General features: G+C 38.7%; 1 protein-coding gene across 2 annotated transcripts in view; it reads right to left on the reverse strand.

Moving 5' to 3' along the window:
• The window catches only part of LOC122811999 (serine/threonine-protein kinase 10-like), a 504,844-nt gene that overhangs the window by 160,751 nt on the left and 328,989 nt on the right, over window positions 1–15,104 (reverse strand). For both annotated transcript variants that reach the window (XM_044084213.1, XM_044084214.1), the window contains exon 8: window positions 7,885–8,007. In XM_044084213.1, the coding sequence (XP_043940148.1) occupies window positions 7,885–8,007 (123 nt within the window). The remainder of the gene's footprint in view (window positions 1–7,884; window positions 8,008–15,104) is intronic.

The following is a 15,104-nucleotide window of genomic DNA, read 5'->3' on the forward strand; positions in this document are numbered from 1 at the left end:
TCACCTCTTTCAGGATGGTACAGCCTTGCTGAAATATGGAAAAAGAAATCAGGATAATTTTGCTGTTACACTGAGGAGGAAGTGGGTTTAGAACAGGCTAGCAGGAAGACAAAAGTAGGACAGGAAGATTGTTTTATTTATCCTTTGCTAACTAGGTTAGCCCCACTAGGCTAGTGGCTCAATTTCAGGGGAGGAAATGTAGCCATGGAATTCAGGAACTTCCCCTATTCTTTTTTGGTAGGTGCTGTGGGATCTTTTACATCCACCTGAGCTAGCACCACCTCAGGCAGATGGGACCTTGGTTTAACTACATGTAAAGGATGACACATTCAGGAGTGCAGCAACCCCCTAATGCTGCGCTGCAGTATCAGCAATCCAGTCACCTTGAGTGGGAATAGAACCAGCAGCCTTTTGTTCTTCCAGCACCAAAAATTGTTGTGCTACCTGTTGCATCACTGACACTGCATAGAAATAGATACAGAACCGTAAAATCAACAAGGTGCCCATTGATATCATGCTTTTTACTAGCATTTAGTCAGCTGAGTTGCTGGTGGGAAAGATTAACAGGTTTGACTATGTTTACAGAGTTTGTTTGGCTTAGACTAGAAACAACTGTAGGGACATTGCCAACGACAGAAAACATTTAACTAAGTATAATAACTTGTCAACTACCCATATTCTAGGTAAATAAGTAGCTTGTCATTAGTATGACAACCTCAGTGACTACAATCTTAAACAAATGTCAAGAATCAGTGAATTATAAGAATGTTTAGTGTTGACAGTACCTCTGTTTTTAAAGTCATGACAAAAAATTAACTGAGCATGAAATGGCAACAGGAAAAACTGTTATTACATAGATTTCACAAAGGCAAGTTGGCATTGAAACATGCCAGCATTTCTAAGTTCACACAAGCTTTACTTAAAAAGCCATAGCTACCATATTCAGAGATGGTGGCAGTGTGACCTGATGTAGTAATTTCAGTCAATCTCAAAGTTAGGGAGGGACTAGCCTTTTATGAAGCCTGTTTATCTGCCCTGAAATGATGTGAGAATTATTGGATGAAGCCAACTTACTGCTGCCACAACTGTAAATAACGAGGTTGTAATCAAGCTCCTCGCTTCCCATGTCTTTCTTCACAAGAAATTTGTGAGACGATGTTGGCCATTCACCCTTTAAGGATATAATTTGCGGAAGTATGGTACAAGAAATGGCAGTATAAAACCTGGTACAAGGCATGTCATGCTCTTAATGACCATGTCAAGACCAACACTGTTTAAGTGACACAAGGAATGGACCCAAATAAGGGAACTAGACCTTTCTCCATTTTCTTAGTATTGACCCGGTATTAATTATGTACCTATCATGGCTTTGGATATACCATGATACTATTAATCACTAAAGTTAGACAACGTTATCAAGCACTAGTAATCCAAAATAAAATTAAAATTAAAAGAAGACACCCTATCTCTTGTTAGGGGTGAAAGCGCAAAGTCTCTGGTTGTCATTAAAGCTTCTTATACTACTGTTACTGCTGTTTCTCAGGATTTTTTTATTTTATTTTGGATTACTAATGTCATGATACTATGGCCAGATCACCACTGGGCTCATACCAGAGTAAGAAACTGGAAGACAGGAATGCTGGTTAAAGGGAAACCATGCCATGAATGGATTAAATCTAATACAACAAGGGAAATCCAGAGAATATTATTAATTTGTTTATTTTTTTGGAGTAGCAGTAGAAACATTAATTAAGTCTAAAAATAAAAATCCAAAACCAGGGATTACTCCAGGATCAGACACAGAAGAAAGGACTAGCTAAGAAACACTTTTCCCACCACATTACCTAGGGCAAGGCTAAGACTAGAAACAAGGGCAAAAAAAGGGCTAGTTCATACAGTCAAAAAGGCTCTATTCAATCTGGGAAAAAATTCCAAAGAATTAATGTCATGGGAATCTGAAAGGTCATTGATATGAGATACAGGCAGATAAGTTTAATGCTAAATCTGTGTACATCTGAGAGGTTTCCGGTAGTAAACTATCATAAGTAGTCCACATTCAGGAATAAAGGGAAAACTAGGCCTGAAACTTTATCACCCTAATGCAAAACCACCATAATTAATTTTGAGGTGTTGACAAGAGGGAAAGGGACATAGGAATAAAATACCTCCTAAATGTCAGTGGTATGAAATAATCTTCACATTAATTTTGAAAGGAATTAGAAGTGCCTTAGGTTCATAAGTGTTTACTAGGCTAATGACCACAAGGGCCTTTTAAGCCTACCCATGCATCCCTAATCTCTGACAAGTTCTGATACCCTTGATAAGTGTAAGCATGGGCCTTGGAAATGAACCATGTACAGGTTACCTATTTCCATTAGAGACATAGGTACCTGACCAGAGATGAATTTCCAGTTTCCCATCCAATTGTCCAAGTTGCATTTGAATTGGGTTAGGGAGGAAGTCTGCTTCACATGAATGGGGAGCCTGTTCCATAGACAGGGTTGTCTCTGGGATATATACCTATCTCTCTAGCAGGTGCTATTTATATCACAGGTAATGTTTAATTCTTTAGAATGGATAATTCTAATGCTGTTTGATTTGTGGATATGCAGGAGATCCATTAGAGTGGGGTCTGACAATGCACTATATGCTAGGCATAGATCTCCTCTCAAAAGCCTGTAGGAGACAGAATACAGGGATAGGGCATTGAGGCGGTCAGCATAGGACATTTTACTTATGCCCTGTATTCTTTTAGTGAGGAACCTCTATAGACATTCCAGTTATTGGATATGCCTAGTTAGGCACATACCAAAGAGGGCACCGTGCTCAATGATAGGGCTGATGAATGCTGAATACAGAGGAACAATGACTACCTTGGACTTAGATGCCATACTTTTATCTATAAGCTGCGCACCTTAGAATGATTTCCTCACCACTGTAGACACATGATGGTCAAAGGCTAGATTACTATCTATGTGTGTCCCTAAGCCCCTGACTACTGGATCAGCTCTATGGGTTGTGTTGTCAATATGATAGTTACCAGGGATGGATGATTTTCCAAAGGATACTATTATGCATTTCTTGTCATTTAGTTTTAGTCCATGGGTCTGACACCATCTGTTTGTCTGTGCCAGCCCCTCCTGGAAAACATCTGGGTCAGTGTGAGATTCAGTGACAGCTCCTAATTTGCAATCATCTGCAAACTTAGTCAGCCAAAGTCCACTGACATTCACCTTAACTTCTGAGAAGTAAATGCCAAAAAGGAGCGGTGCAAGCACTGATCCTTGAGGAACTCCACTTGTGACTGGCCTCTTTGTATAGGTGGATTCCCCAATTCTAACTTCCTGGGTTCTGTCTGTGAGCCAGTTGGCTATCCACCAGGTAACATACAGGTTTGTACCTAATCTCTTCAGTTTGTCAACAATGCCTGAGTGGGGTATTGTGTCAAGTGTCTTGGCCAGGTCAAGGTAGGGAGTGAAAATTATTTTGCCCTCATCCATTGCTTTGATGACCTTCTCAAAGAAGTCCATCATTTGAGTAGGCATGATCTGCCCTTGATGAAACCAAACTGGGTTTGTTCCAGTGTCTGGAGGTTTACTATATCTCTGTTGATCATCTCCATGATAATTCTTTCCATGGCTTTACATATAAGACTAGTGAGAGTTATGGGTCTGTAGTTTCCAGCGTCTGTAGATGGCCCACCTTTGTGCAGAGGGATGACTGTTGCCTTTCTCCATTTATGAGGCATGAAACCTGTCTGGAGGCTACAGTTAAATAGTAATTCCAGAGGCCCTGATGGATCATGTTTCATGCTATTTAGAAGGCATCCTGGGATATTGTCTGGGCCAGGAACAAACCAGTAGTGCAGTTATCAAGACACTTTGGACCAAAAATACTTAAAACATTTTATTGCATATACCAATGAGTTAAGCACTTTCATTCACTCAAGAACTTCTTCAGAACTCGATTAACAATGATAAAAACATCAAATAAATAGTACCTGATTACAGATGTGACATATAAAGTTCAGGGACACCACAATTATAATAGTACCAATGTGGTGTATCTTGCCCAATGCAATCAGTGTTCAGCATTTTATGTGGGTAAGACCGCGAGAAGGTTGATGGATCGAGTGCATGAACATTTTTGGATATCAAAAACTGTAAGACAAATAATGCTTCAAACCATTCCCCCCTTTTGTTTTTTTTTGGGAACAGGGTTTTAAAAGATGTGCACGGGAGAGTTGTTGATGAGCATTTGGATGTGTGTGAGCTGAAATGGCAGATTAGATTGAATGCAACACAATATCCAGAGCTCAATGACAGTTTATCTATTCATCCTGTGTTATAATTGAAGCAATTAAGTTACAAATGATTTAATTGGTTTTAAGGTGGTCATGTGATATAATTAGGTACTATTTATTTGATGTTTTTATCATTGTTAACTGAGTTCTGAAGAAGTTCTTGAGTGAACGAAAGCACTTAACTCGTTGGTACAGACAATAAAAAGTTTTAAGTATTTTTGGTCCGAGGTGTCTTGAGAACTGCACTACTGGTTTGTTCCTGGTTCTTTGTTGGTCATTCAGTCCATGTTTCATATTGACTGGGCCCATTGATGCAGTGTTCTTGGTCTTAGAGAGAGAGCATTATGGACCTATTCCCTAGTGATAGTAGGGGGAGTTATATTTGATGATGAGGGGGAGAGAGGGGTAAAGCTGGAGATGAATTTATCAGCCAGGAGGTTTGCAATATCTTCTGGCTCAGTATAGGTGGCTCCATTTACAATTATCTCTGCACACAGTTGTGTATTGTCTTTGAGGTTGCGGACATAGCTAAAGAATGCTTTGGGGTTGTCCTTGGCCTAGGAAGCCAAACTCACCACAATTCTGGTTTTGGTAGACTATTTGTCCTCTGAGTTGTTTGTTTAGTTTGATGATAGTTCTTTTATTCTGTTGGGTGGTGCACCTCCTAATTTTTGCCATGATTTTCTTCCTCCTGTTATACAGCCTATTGATTTTGTGATGCTACCAGGGCAGCTTGTTTTTTGAGTTAGTTCTGTACTTCTTCCTGGTGGGTACAGCTGCCTCTATGCAACTGATAACATGCTTGTACAGGGATTCTGTGAACAGTTTCGCATAGGCAGCAGTGTTCTCAGGGTTTATGGTGGCTTGACATTTTGCAAGGTTCTCACTTAATAGCAGGAGGTTAGCTTTAAAATAGTTCCTGAATATTCCAGGTTTAGCTGGGGGTCCAAGTTTTATTTTTACTTCAAAGGAGACCATTTTGTGGTCTGACCTTACCAGGGAAGGTATTACAGTAGGGGGTGTGCAGTAGTCTCCTATATTAGTGAGGACCAGATCCAGTATGGTCGATGCAACTGGCTATCTGGTCCAGATAGTTTGTGTTTTCAAAATCCAGGAATCTCTGTGCATGTATGTTTGATTTTGTATAGGATTCACAGTTAATAGTGGGGTAATTAAAGTCACCCATGAATATGGTATTGGGTTGTATGGTTAGTGTTTGTTGTTGTTGTTTGTCTTTCGGCTTTTCCCGGTTAGGGGTCGCCACAGCGGAACTCCGGTCCACTAATGATTGGCAGTAGATTTTCATGAACGCTGAGGTGCCAGTTCAATGTTCAACCTTCAACGAAGGCACGCCCATTTACACATCTCTTTCGAAGGCCCACCTAACCGAGGGGAGGACATGCATACTCCACATAGAAGGCACTCCCCGCACTCCAGCCAAGAATCGAATGGAAGAACCTCTTGCTGTGAGGCAACAATGCTACCGCTGCACCACCATGGATTAAATACATGGTATGGGTTTCCTGGGTCATAGAGGGGGACCTATCACTTGCAAGGAAGTGGCATTGGATTTTACCTATGGTGATTTGAACATGGAGCAGCTCAAGTGCATTGTCCTGTCTGACCAGCCTAGAAGTATATTTATTTTTGATGTAAATATAGAGACATCCACCTTTAATTCCTGCCTTAGAAGTAGCTGGCCTGAATGTGCGGAAGGCATTATAACCATTCACTGTTTGTGTGCTCTCTGTGGCTTTAAACCAAGTCTCACTGACCTCACCTAATCAGCATTCTCTAGAGTAAAGAGAGCTTCTAGGTAGTGGAGTTTTTTATTTTGACTCCTAGCATTGAGCAGTAATACCTTTAGATTTTCTTGGTTTTGATTTGCTATGTTGGAAGTACTTTCAGTTTGGCATTGTCTAAAAAAGGCACTATGGGGGAAGACAATGTTTTAGCTAATATTCGAAAGCCTAGAGGGGAGAGGTGCAGACCATCCCTGGCAAAGCAGCGTGGTCTGTTGACCATTACCTTCCATGCTGACAAATATTGCACCACCTTAGAATGACATCAGAAACTAAGCCAATTGTTAAAGTCAACCATATTTTGCTCATATTGTGGCATCACCCTTGGAGAAGGTAAAATGCTGCTCAATACTAGGCTCATACCAGCCTGGGACACATATTCTGAGAGCTCCATGATGTCTCTCTTCATATAGTCTAGGGATGTATGTCTCAGATCATTTACTCCCACATGAGCTATGACTGAGTCATATTTGTAATTGTGGTCCAGTGACTTGAGTGCATGCGTAATGTGGCAGATGCTAGCCCCTGATAAGCAACTGACTGTAACTTTCTTCTTACTCAGCCTGGTGAGAGGGACATCAGTGTATTTCATAATGGAGTTTCCAGTGACTAGAATGTTGGATTGTGTGGTGGCTTGCCTTATGGGCTTTGAGGTACAGGCTCCCTGAGATGTAGCTGTATGTGTTGATGTGGGTGTTGTTTCGAAAGAGTGCATTTGGGACTGCTGAGCGTATTTTTTATGTGTACTTTGTCAAGGAGGTCTTTGTGGTTTAGGAAGGTTATATGTAATTGCTTCAGCATATGTGGGTCTATATGTCTGCTTTGAATTGTGTGTGATGGGTGCAACATGTGTACTACTGGCAACCTTATTGACATTAGGAGTACTTTTACATGAGAGCTTTTCCTCCAGTGATATTGTGTAAATACATCTCTCACATACCCTATCAGTTTGTTTGAGAATTAACTGATTGCTAGTAAACATGCGGCAATTTCTACATTGCCTCAAGATGCTCATATCCACCAAGCTGCTAATGGAGACAGTAGGAAAGTTCATATCCATGGCAACAGACCCATTTTTATTGATTAGACAGTTGCGGTGACAGTTGGAGTGAGAGTATCAATCACTGTTAGGAGTAGGGGACACAGTATTAAAAACTAACAATCAGGAAACATCCTTTTTCATGTCAAAGTGTGAATCTTCCTTTCAAACACAAAACCAACCATGGCTGGGTCTTCACCAAGAGGAACTATGCACTGCTGAAACATTTTCTTTGTTATTTCTGCACCATTATCTCTGTAGCCATCGACAAAGCACTCAGGATAGAAACAAATTGTTCTATAAACTGTTATGGCAACTAAAAATGGCATTTACTTTGCACGCTTAATGTGAATGCAGTATAACAGTATACTTTTGTCAAATAAACATGAAGTTCTGTTAGTTGAATGACGTTATGATATACACTCTATGACAGGAAAAAGGAAGTGGCTTTCTTGAGGTCTGCTGCTGTGGTAAGGCTACTGCTGTGAAGCTTGTCTTCTGTTTTTGCATTTGCCCATGTGCACATATTGTTTCTCTACCAGTCCTCTGAAAGGTTATGGTGTCTACGGAGCTTCATTTAACCTGAGTTAGTACCCATTCATGTGACTTGGTAACTAAAAAATGATTCCACGATGGCACGCCTTTCTGTGCTAACATTGCCCACATGATGCTAGTAACATAACAATTACAGATGGACATACAGTTACACATTTAATAATCATATTTTTACTCGTAAGTACCTTCTCTGAATCATCATCTTCTTCATCCTTTCCTTCTTCAATGACCTCCAAAACCTCTGCTTTTGCCTCTGCAATCAGCTCTCGTAGTGGTCTGTTGTCTGTAGCTTCTGCCACAAAAGGGTGCTGAAAGGTACCAGTGGATAAAGTGTAAAACAACAATTCACACAAACATTGGTTGAAAAAGCTTCTGATAAAGGAGCTAAAATTTTACTTAGGGAAATTAGACTGACCTACAGCACCATATTTCCAGTTAGGCTAACTGTCCTGTTTATTTCGTCATAGTTTTTAACCAGCTAACATTTAATGACATCAGCCAACTCCCAGATGTTTTCACTGAGAATTTTGTCATAGTGAAATGTAAGCAATTGAAGAACTTTGCTGTGTATTAACTTCATCTAGTCAAATATGTGCTTGCCTTGTCCTGGAAATTGACTTTAATATCCACTCCCTCCAAAAAGTGTTGTCCTTGCACTCTATGGACCACTTACTAAGTTGGCCACTGTCCTTTCTCTTGACCAGTCTACTGTATATGCCAGTTACTTAGTCTCCCTAACTGCATTCAGGAAATGAAAGAAAGCCTGTTCTACTGTGTACCTCTCTGTTAATTGCTTTGTACTGACTATGAACATTACTCTGTTATAATTTGACCTGAGGGTGGGAGGGTTAATGTAGTAGAATGTATTGCTAAATGTCCACTCACTATTGTTTCCTCTTCCACTCAGTCATCATCTTGCTTCACAATGCAGGTATGTGTCATATGTTGTTACATTTCTATTTGTTCTAAGACTGTAAAAAAATGAAAAGACCTTGGCCGTGTGTTAAGTTTGTATCAGTTTCAGTCACATCAGATAAGCTTTATGAATGTTGAGCCTGTACCCTTTAACAAGTATGTGATGTCAGTTCCTGGTGTTTTGGTATACATGGCACTCTTCTTACATCCCTCCTGGTGACAGTACAGCTATACTGGAAGATATCCTTCATTGGATTTCCATAACATTTCCACAAGAAATAATGCTAGGTGACTTGAATTCCAGGTGGTTGGACATAAACTCCAACCCCCTTACATCTAGCATCAACTTATTTGGTTTGACACAACTAATAAATAGCACCATACATTATGGCAAGACAACAAATTCCCTATTAAACTGGATCCTAGTATCATACCCTAGCAAATACACCACCACAGGTACAATGTCTGACTGTCTCAGTGATCATCTTAGAGTCTGTACAACCAGGCCTCTCACATATCCACTTAAACAGCATGTTTATAAAACAACACGCAACCTTTCCAAGTTTAACCCAGAAATGTTCGTTACTACCCTATCATTATTAACTAGAACTTCTGAAAAATCCTTCCCTAAGATGATGCTGTAAATGAATTCAATACAGCTTTCCTGAATAGCCTAAATAGCGTAGAACCTCTTAGAAGGAAGAGATTAAAAACAAATAATGCAATTTGGCTGTCCAAAAAGAGTAGAATGTTAATGAAGGATAGATAAAAACCATGGAAGAATGGTAAAAATATATATCACCACAACATCTTGAAAACTTCCGAATGCTTTGCCATCATACTAAAAAGCAAATAAATGAAGACAGAAAACTATAATATAATAACTTTCAGAATAATAGTAAACACAACCCTAAACCATTCTGAACAGCCATTAAAGAAATCTTGCATTTGTTTGTGTCTTTCGGCTTTTTCCCGGTTAGGGGTCGCCACAGCGGAACTCCAGTCCGCTAATGATTGGTAGAAGATTTTTACGTGCCGAGTTACCAGCTCTGACACACAACCTTCAACGAAGGTACGCCTCTTCACGCATGTCTCCACACAGAAGACGCTTTAGCTGAGAATCGAACGGACAACGTCTTGCTGTGAGTCGACAATGCTACCGCAGCACCACCACCGCAGTATTAAAGAAATCTTGCATCCTGGCCAAAAATTCAACCCTAACCCTTCTTCTAATAACTCAGTACTCAAAACTACATTGCAATTCAACTCTTATTTCATAGTTAGTATTTCCCCAGCATCTAATCCTTACCCTGACCAACAGCCACATATCAACACATACACTTTCACTTTCAAACCTGTGCCTACATCTTATATAAAACTTACTCTTAAACAAACTCAAACCATGCTCTACTTCAGCTGATGACCTTCCAAGCGAGTACCTTAAAATAACAGCCAGTAGCACTGCCTGTCCTGTCTCAATCCTTATAAATAGGTAAATCCAGGAAGCCCACATTCCCTCTGTCTGGGAAAAGTCACACATTATTCCTTTGCACATAGGGGGAAATTAAACAGACACTATCAATTCTAGACGTATACCAGTCTTATACCCCTCTCCAAATAAAAATGTATTCAAAAGCAATTGTTAAACTATCTCCTGCAGAAAGAACTCCTATCCCCCCAACAATATGGCTTCCATCCTTCCCACAGTACTAACACTGCAGTTCTAACCCATGTAGATACGGTTACTAAAGCTAGACGTAATGACAAACTAGTCTTCTCCTTATTTCTAGACTTGTCTAAAGCCTTCGATACAGTTTGTCATAGCAAACTTCTACTTTAGTTGTCCTCATTAGGTCTCCCTCAGCCCACCATTCTATGGTTCAAAAGCTACCTTTCTGATAGGTATTAGTCAGTAAAATGGCACTCCATCCTGTCTCCATACCAACCAGTCATCACCAGTGTACCACAAGGTTCTATCCTTGGTTCTGTCCTATTTAACATTCTCGCCAGCACCTTCCACATGTCCACACAATAGGTCTCCCTAATACAGTATGCAGATAACTCCACACTCATTTGCACATCTGACAACATGGCACAGCTCCAAAAAAATTACACAGGAAGCTTTAACAGCCAGTGAAACGTGGCTTTGTAATTCATTACTCATGATTACCCTTAAGAAATTAAATAACTACTTTTTTCCACAAATCCCTCTCTCACGAGAAAACAAAAATTAAACTCTTCTCTCATGATAATATAACCATTGAAGTCACTTCTGATAGGAAATTATTAGGGATGATAGTGGACGATAATCTTAAATTTGACCTGCATATACAAAATTACATAATAAAAAATCATCAAAAATTAGGGATGCTTTATACTGCCAAAAACTTTCTCACAAATGCAACTAAAACTACACTTGCCACTACCTATCTCTTTCCCACACTTCTTTATGATGCTTCCATCCTTACTAACCTTCAGGCATCACAAAAATCTAAACCTGAACAATGCTATAATAAAGTAGTTAAATTTTAAGCAAATACCCCTTTCAGAACCCATCACTGTATAGCATTGAAAAGCCTAAATTTGTTAGAACTAACTCATCAACTAACATATGCACAGCTTCTTACCACCTATAAAATTATCCAGAATCCATCTGCGTATCCAACACTAAATAATATTCTACACAGCTATGTTCCCAGTCAATCATTATGGTCCAAAGACCAAAAACTCTTGACTGTCCACAAACCTATGCTGAGCATTGTCTGTACTCATACCATGTTGTTAAGGCCTGGAACTCCTTACCTGTATCCATCATTTCAATACCCTCCCTCCCATCCTTCAAAATCATTCTGAAAGACTTCCTAGCCAACAGCTGTCTCTGTTCCTGCTCAGCACCAGGATAAACTATATCCCTAAATGTGAACTAAGACCTGTTTATACATTGCACCTCCTTACTTTCCCTTCTTCACTCACTTCTATCATTTCTCTCTCATGGTTTTCTCTAAATATACCATAAGCCTGGTTTTCTCTCACTTCATATTTCAATTCCTGTTTGTATTATACTAAATTACCTTTAATTTCACTACAAACTGGCTAAAATGTTTCTAAATTTTAAATCGTTGTCATATAACTTGGATCTGTTCTTAACCAATGTTTTCATATGATGTCTACATTGGTATAATTACTTAAATTGTAGGTTTTTTATTATTTTTAAAGCTTGTAAAATTATTGTTCTTAAAATGTTTTGTAATACTTTGTAGCTTTTCTCCCCAGACTTCTGCTGAAAATGGATGCCTACCCAGTCAGACTTTCCCGGTAATCAAAAGTCAATCAATAGATCAATAAATAAATAAAGTGTTGCTGATGCGATAGGTCTGGTTTATCTGTACAACCTAACATTATGCTGTTACTGCTTAAATAGTATGTGGATTTTGAGCTGCTATGTGATCTTAACCTATTACTGCAGGAATACAGTTGCCCCTCTTAACCTCCCCGCATAAAAAACCATACACAGACAGTTCAGTCAATATACACAGCATTTCCTCCCCTTTTTCTTTTTAATGTAGGACAGAAAGACAGATGTAATATTGACAGTAGGCCTGATACTTAACATGGTATATTTCATTATGCATTTCACACACACATATAATATCTAAATTGGGGATTGGAATTATTGTCTCTGAGCCATTGTCCTTGAAACCAAGATGACACATAGGGCACATGCTGTCTAGATGGAGATATCATTGTTATCACTCAACCAACATCTTTGAACTCCAGGTGTTAGTAATATCTGGGTAGGCTCTTTGGATGTGTGTTATGTTGACAAAGCTGTTGGTATCCTCTCACTCTGCAATGTGGAATGTTTTTGATTTGTCCATCCCTCCTTCTTGTGTGTGAATTTATCTTTTTTTTGCCTTGAAAGACTCATAGTCGTCTATCCTTTTTCAGTTAAATGTCTGGTAACAAATCTGTTTGAGTACACCTCTTGCTTGTAATTTTTCTTACCATGTGTTGAGTAGTAGGCAGTCATCACTTGCATGGTATCAACTTGCTCATCATATAATTCTTCAAAACTCAGTTGCCTAGCAAATGGCACTAGATCATCTGTTTGCTGAGCACTTTTTAACCGGTTTACATGTCTGTCTTATCAATGTACTGTGCTCCATGAGAGGTCCAGTCTTTGAAACAGAATGACCTAGTTGCAGTTTGCCAGTTCTGTAATATCTGCTCAGTGCTTGCTGAGATATATTAAAATGTCTCATTGTCCTCTCATTTGTTTGTTTATCTTGACAAGATGGGAGTGAAGGCACGTCTTGAATATTTTGAGATCATTGCCAATGATACTGACTTTTCAGATTTTGACAACTCCATATAAATTACTTCAGACCACATAGAACAAGTAGCTGTGGGAGTTAGGGGCAGTTAATTTAGAAAAGTATCCACAAAATCAATATGAATTCTTTGTTGCAGTGAAGCATTACAAGTTAACCTAACAGGCAAAGATGGATGACACCGGATAAGCACTTCATCTGACACAATCATTTTCTTCATCTCCTTGATGGTGTGTTTATAGTCCTCCCTATATTTCCATTCAAAGCCCCTTTTGTCGTAATATATTTAATGGATATAGCAACAAATCAGAGTTTCAGTACGAATTGAAGTACTTTATGTTCCATATATACAACAACCGTGACATACTTTGTGCGTCGTCTCTGTCTTATATTGTGACTTGTATACTCTGCTTTTGTTAACCACATTTGTACGATATGCAGTTTTTGTCTTCAGCGATTCATACTTGTTTGAATTTCAAAAAGAGCTGTATTACTGCAGCCTGCTTAGTATTCTTTGTAAGTCATCCAGACACTGTCTTTCTTTCTTCCCGGTCACTATGATATTGGCTTGGTAGTAATACGTATTAAGAATTTCTTGAAGTACCTAGCCCATTACCATTATGAAAAAAAGTGTGCTTTACCAGACCACACCTTTATGCAAATTAATTGTTTGGATGAGCATGCTCTTCCATTTCCATTTGTAAGTATAGCTTTGCAGGTTATTTTTTGTGAATTGCTCCCCAGGTAAAGGCACAAAAGCACATCCAGGTTTTAGCAGGGGATAATTTAGAATACTTAGCACTGGGTTAATGGTAACTTTGAAATATCCTCAGAAGGGAACATGTTCTTATTTACGTTTTTAAGCACTGGCACTTTGGAGGCAGCCAGTTCATTGCATTTTAATTTAGACAACACCCCAGCACTTCCAGCTTTTGTAGTTCTATTCCCACTTTAGGTATAAGAGCACAAAGCTCTACACTAACATAAAATGATGGACTGGCATTCAATTCTAGTTCATGCTTTGCTGTTATACCCATCATTATCCCAATTTCTTTTGCAGAGATTTATTTAGCATTTACCGAAGTAGTGAATACATCTCCTTTCTGACAGGTTTCTTACTGTTTTTGGGTACTGCCCGAGCCTCAACAGAATATGAGATAAGTTAGATGTTTTTAATCCATTCTTTACTAAACAATGCTGTCCTTTCTGTATCATATACATACATGTTCATATTCTGTGTTTTACCTTCACGTGTCAGAATTATAATTGTTTTACTCATCTGGAAACATTTTCATACATGTGAAGGTATTTAGCAGCACTTATGACTTATCCAGTGAGATGTATGGAAATAATAATAATAATAATTTCTTACGCTCTTGTGTAGAGTCGTAGACAACTCAGATTGCATACCAACTCCATCATATGTTTCACTCCTGATACTTCTGGAGTGATACAAATAACGTGTCAAGTTTACACTTTCGCAGCGGTTATTCCCAAAGATTATCACTACAAATTGCAAATTCAGCAGGTTATCCTTGCTGAATAAGTAAATGTGAAAGTATTAAAAAACTTCCCACTTTCATCAAATGCCTACATTTTCTGAAGTTAAGCCTCATTCACAGCTACCTAAGAGCAACTGACGTGGATCTTTGACTCACACTCTCGCATATTACTTCGTCTCATATAGATAAGTGTAACTAAGCTTAATTAGTATATAAAATGCATAAATGAGCCTGCATTTACCTGAATATGTTTAAGATCACCATATTTAGTTGAGATCAGTTGAGAGAGATGGCAAATGGTTTAGGAAAGCTCAAATTTTAGTAGTTCATATTGATGTTAGAGAACAATGATTAGTAGAATTGTGTGTTTCATTGATCTGATGGTCAGATGCAGATGATTTTTGTTAATATTGATAACACAAGTGCCATTTATAAATGGGAATTCATGACAGCAGCACTGGAAATGTATAGGTAAGTAATGCAAAAGATATGTTAGAATATATATATATATATTTTTTTTCTTTTATATAGTTTATGCTACATAGGATATAAGTGCATAATTTAAACTGACTGAAGTCTGATGTACTACATTTTCACCAATATATTGTGTTGTCAGGATACATGCTGCTTTATTCTAGGATTTCTGACTGTCACTCA

This window comes from Protopterus annectens, chromosome 9.part0, assembly GCF_019279795.1.
Source record: "Protopterus annectens isolate FY-2018-M chromosome 9.part0, PAN1.0, whole genome shotgun sequence".
In the NCBI taxonomy this organism is placed as follows: domain Eukaryota; kingdom Metazoa; phylum Chordata; order Ceratodontiformes; family Protopteridae; genus Protopterus; species Protopterus annectens.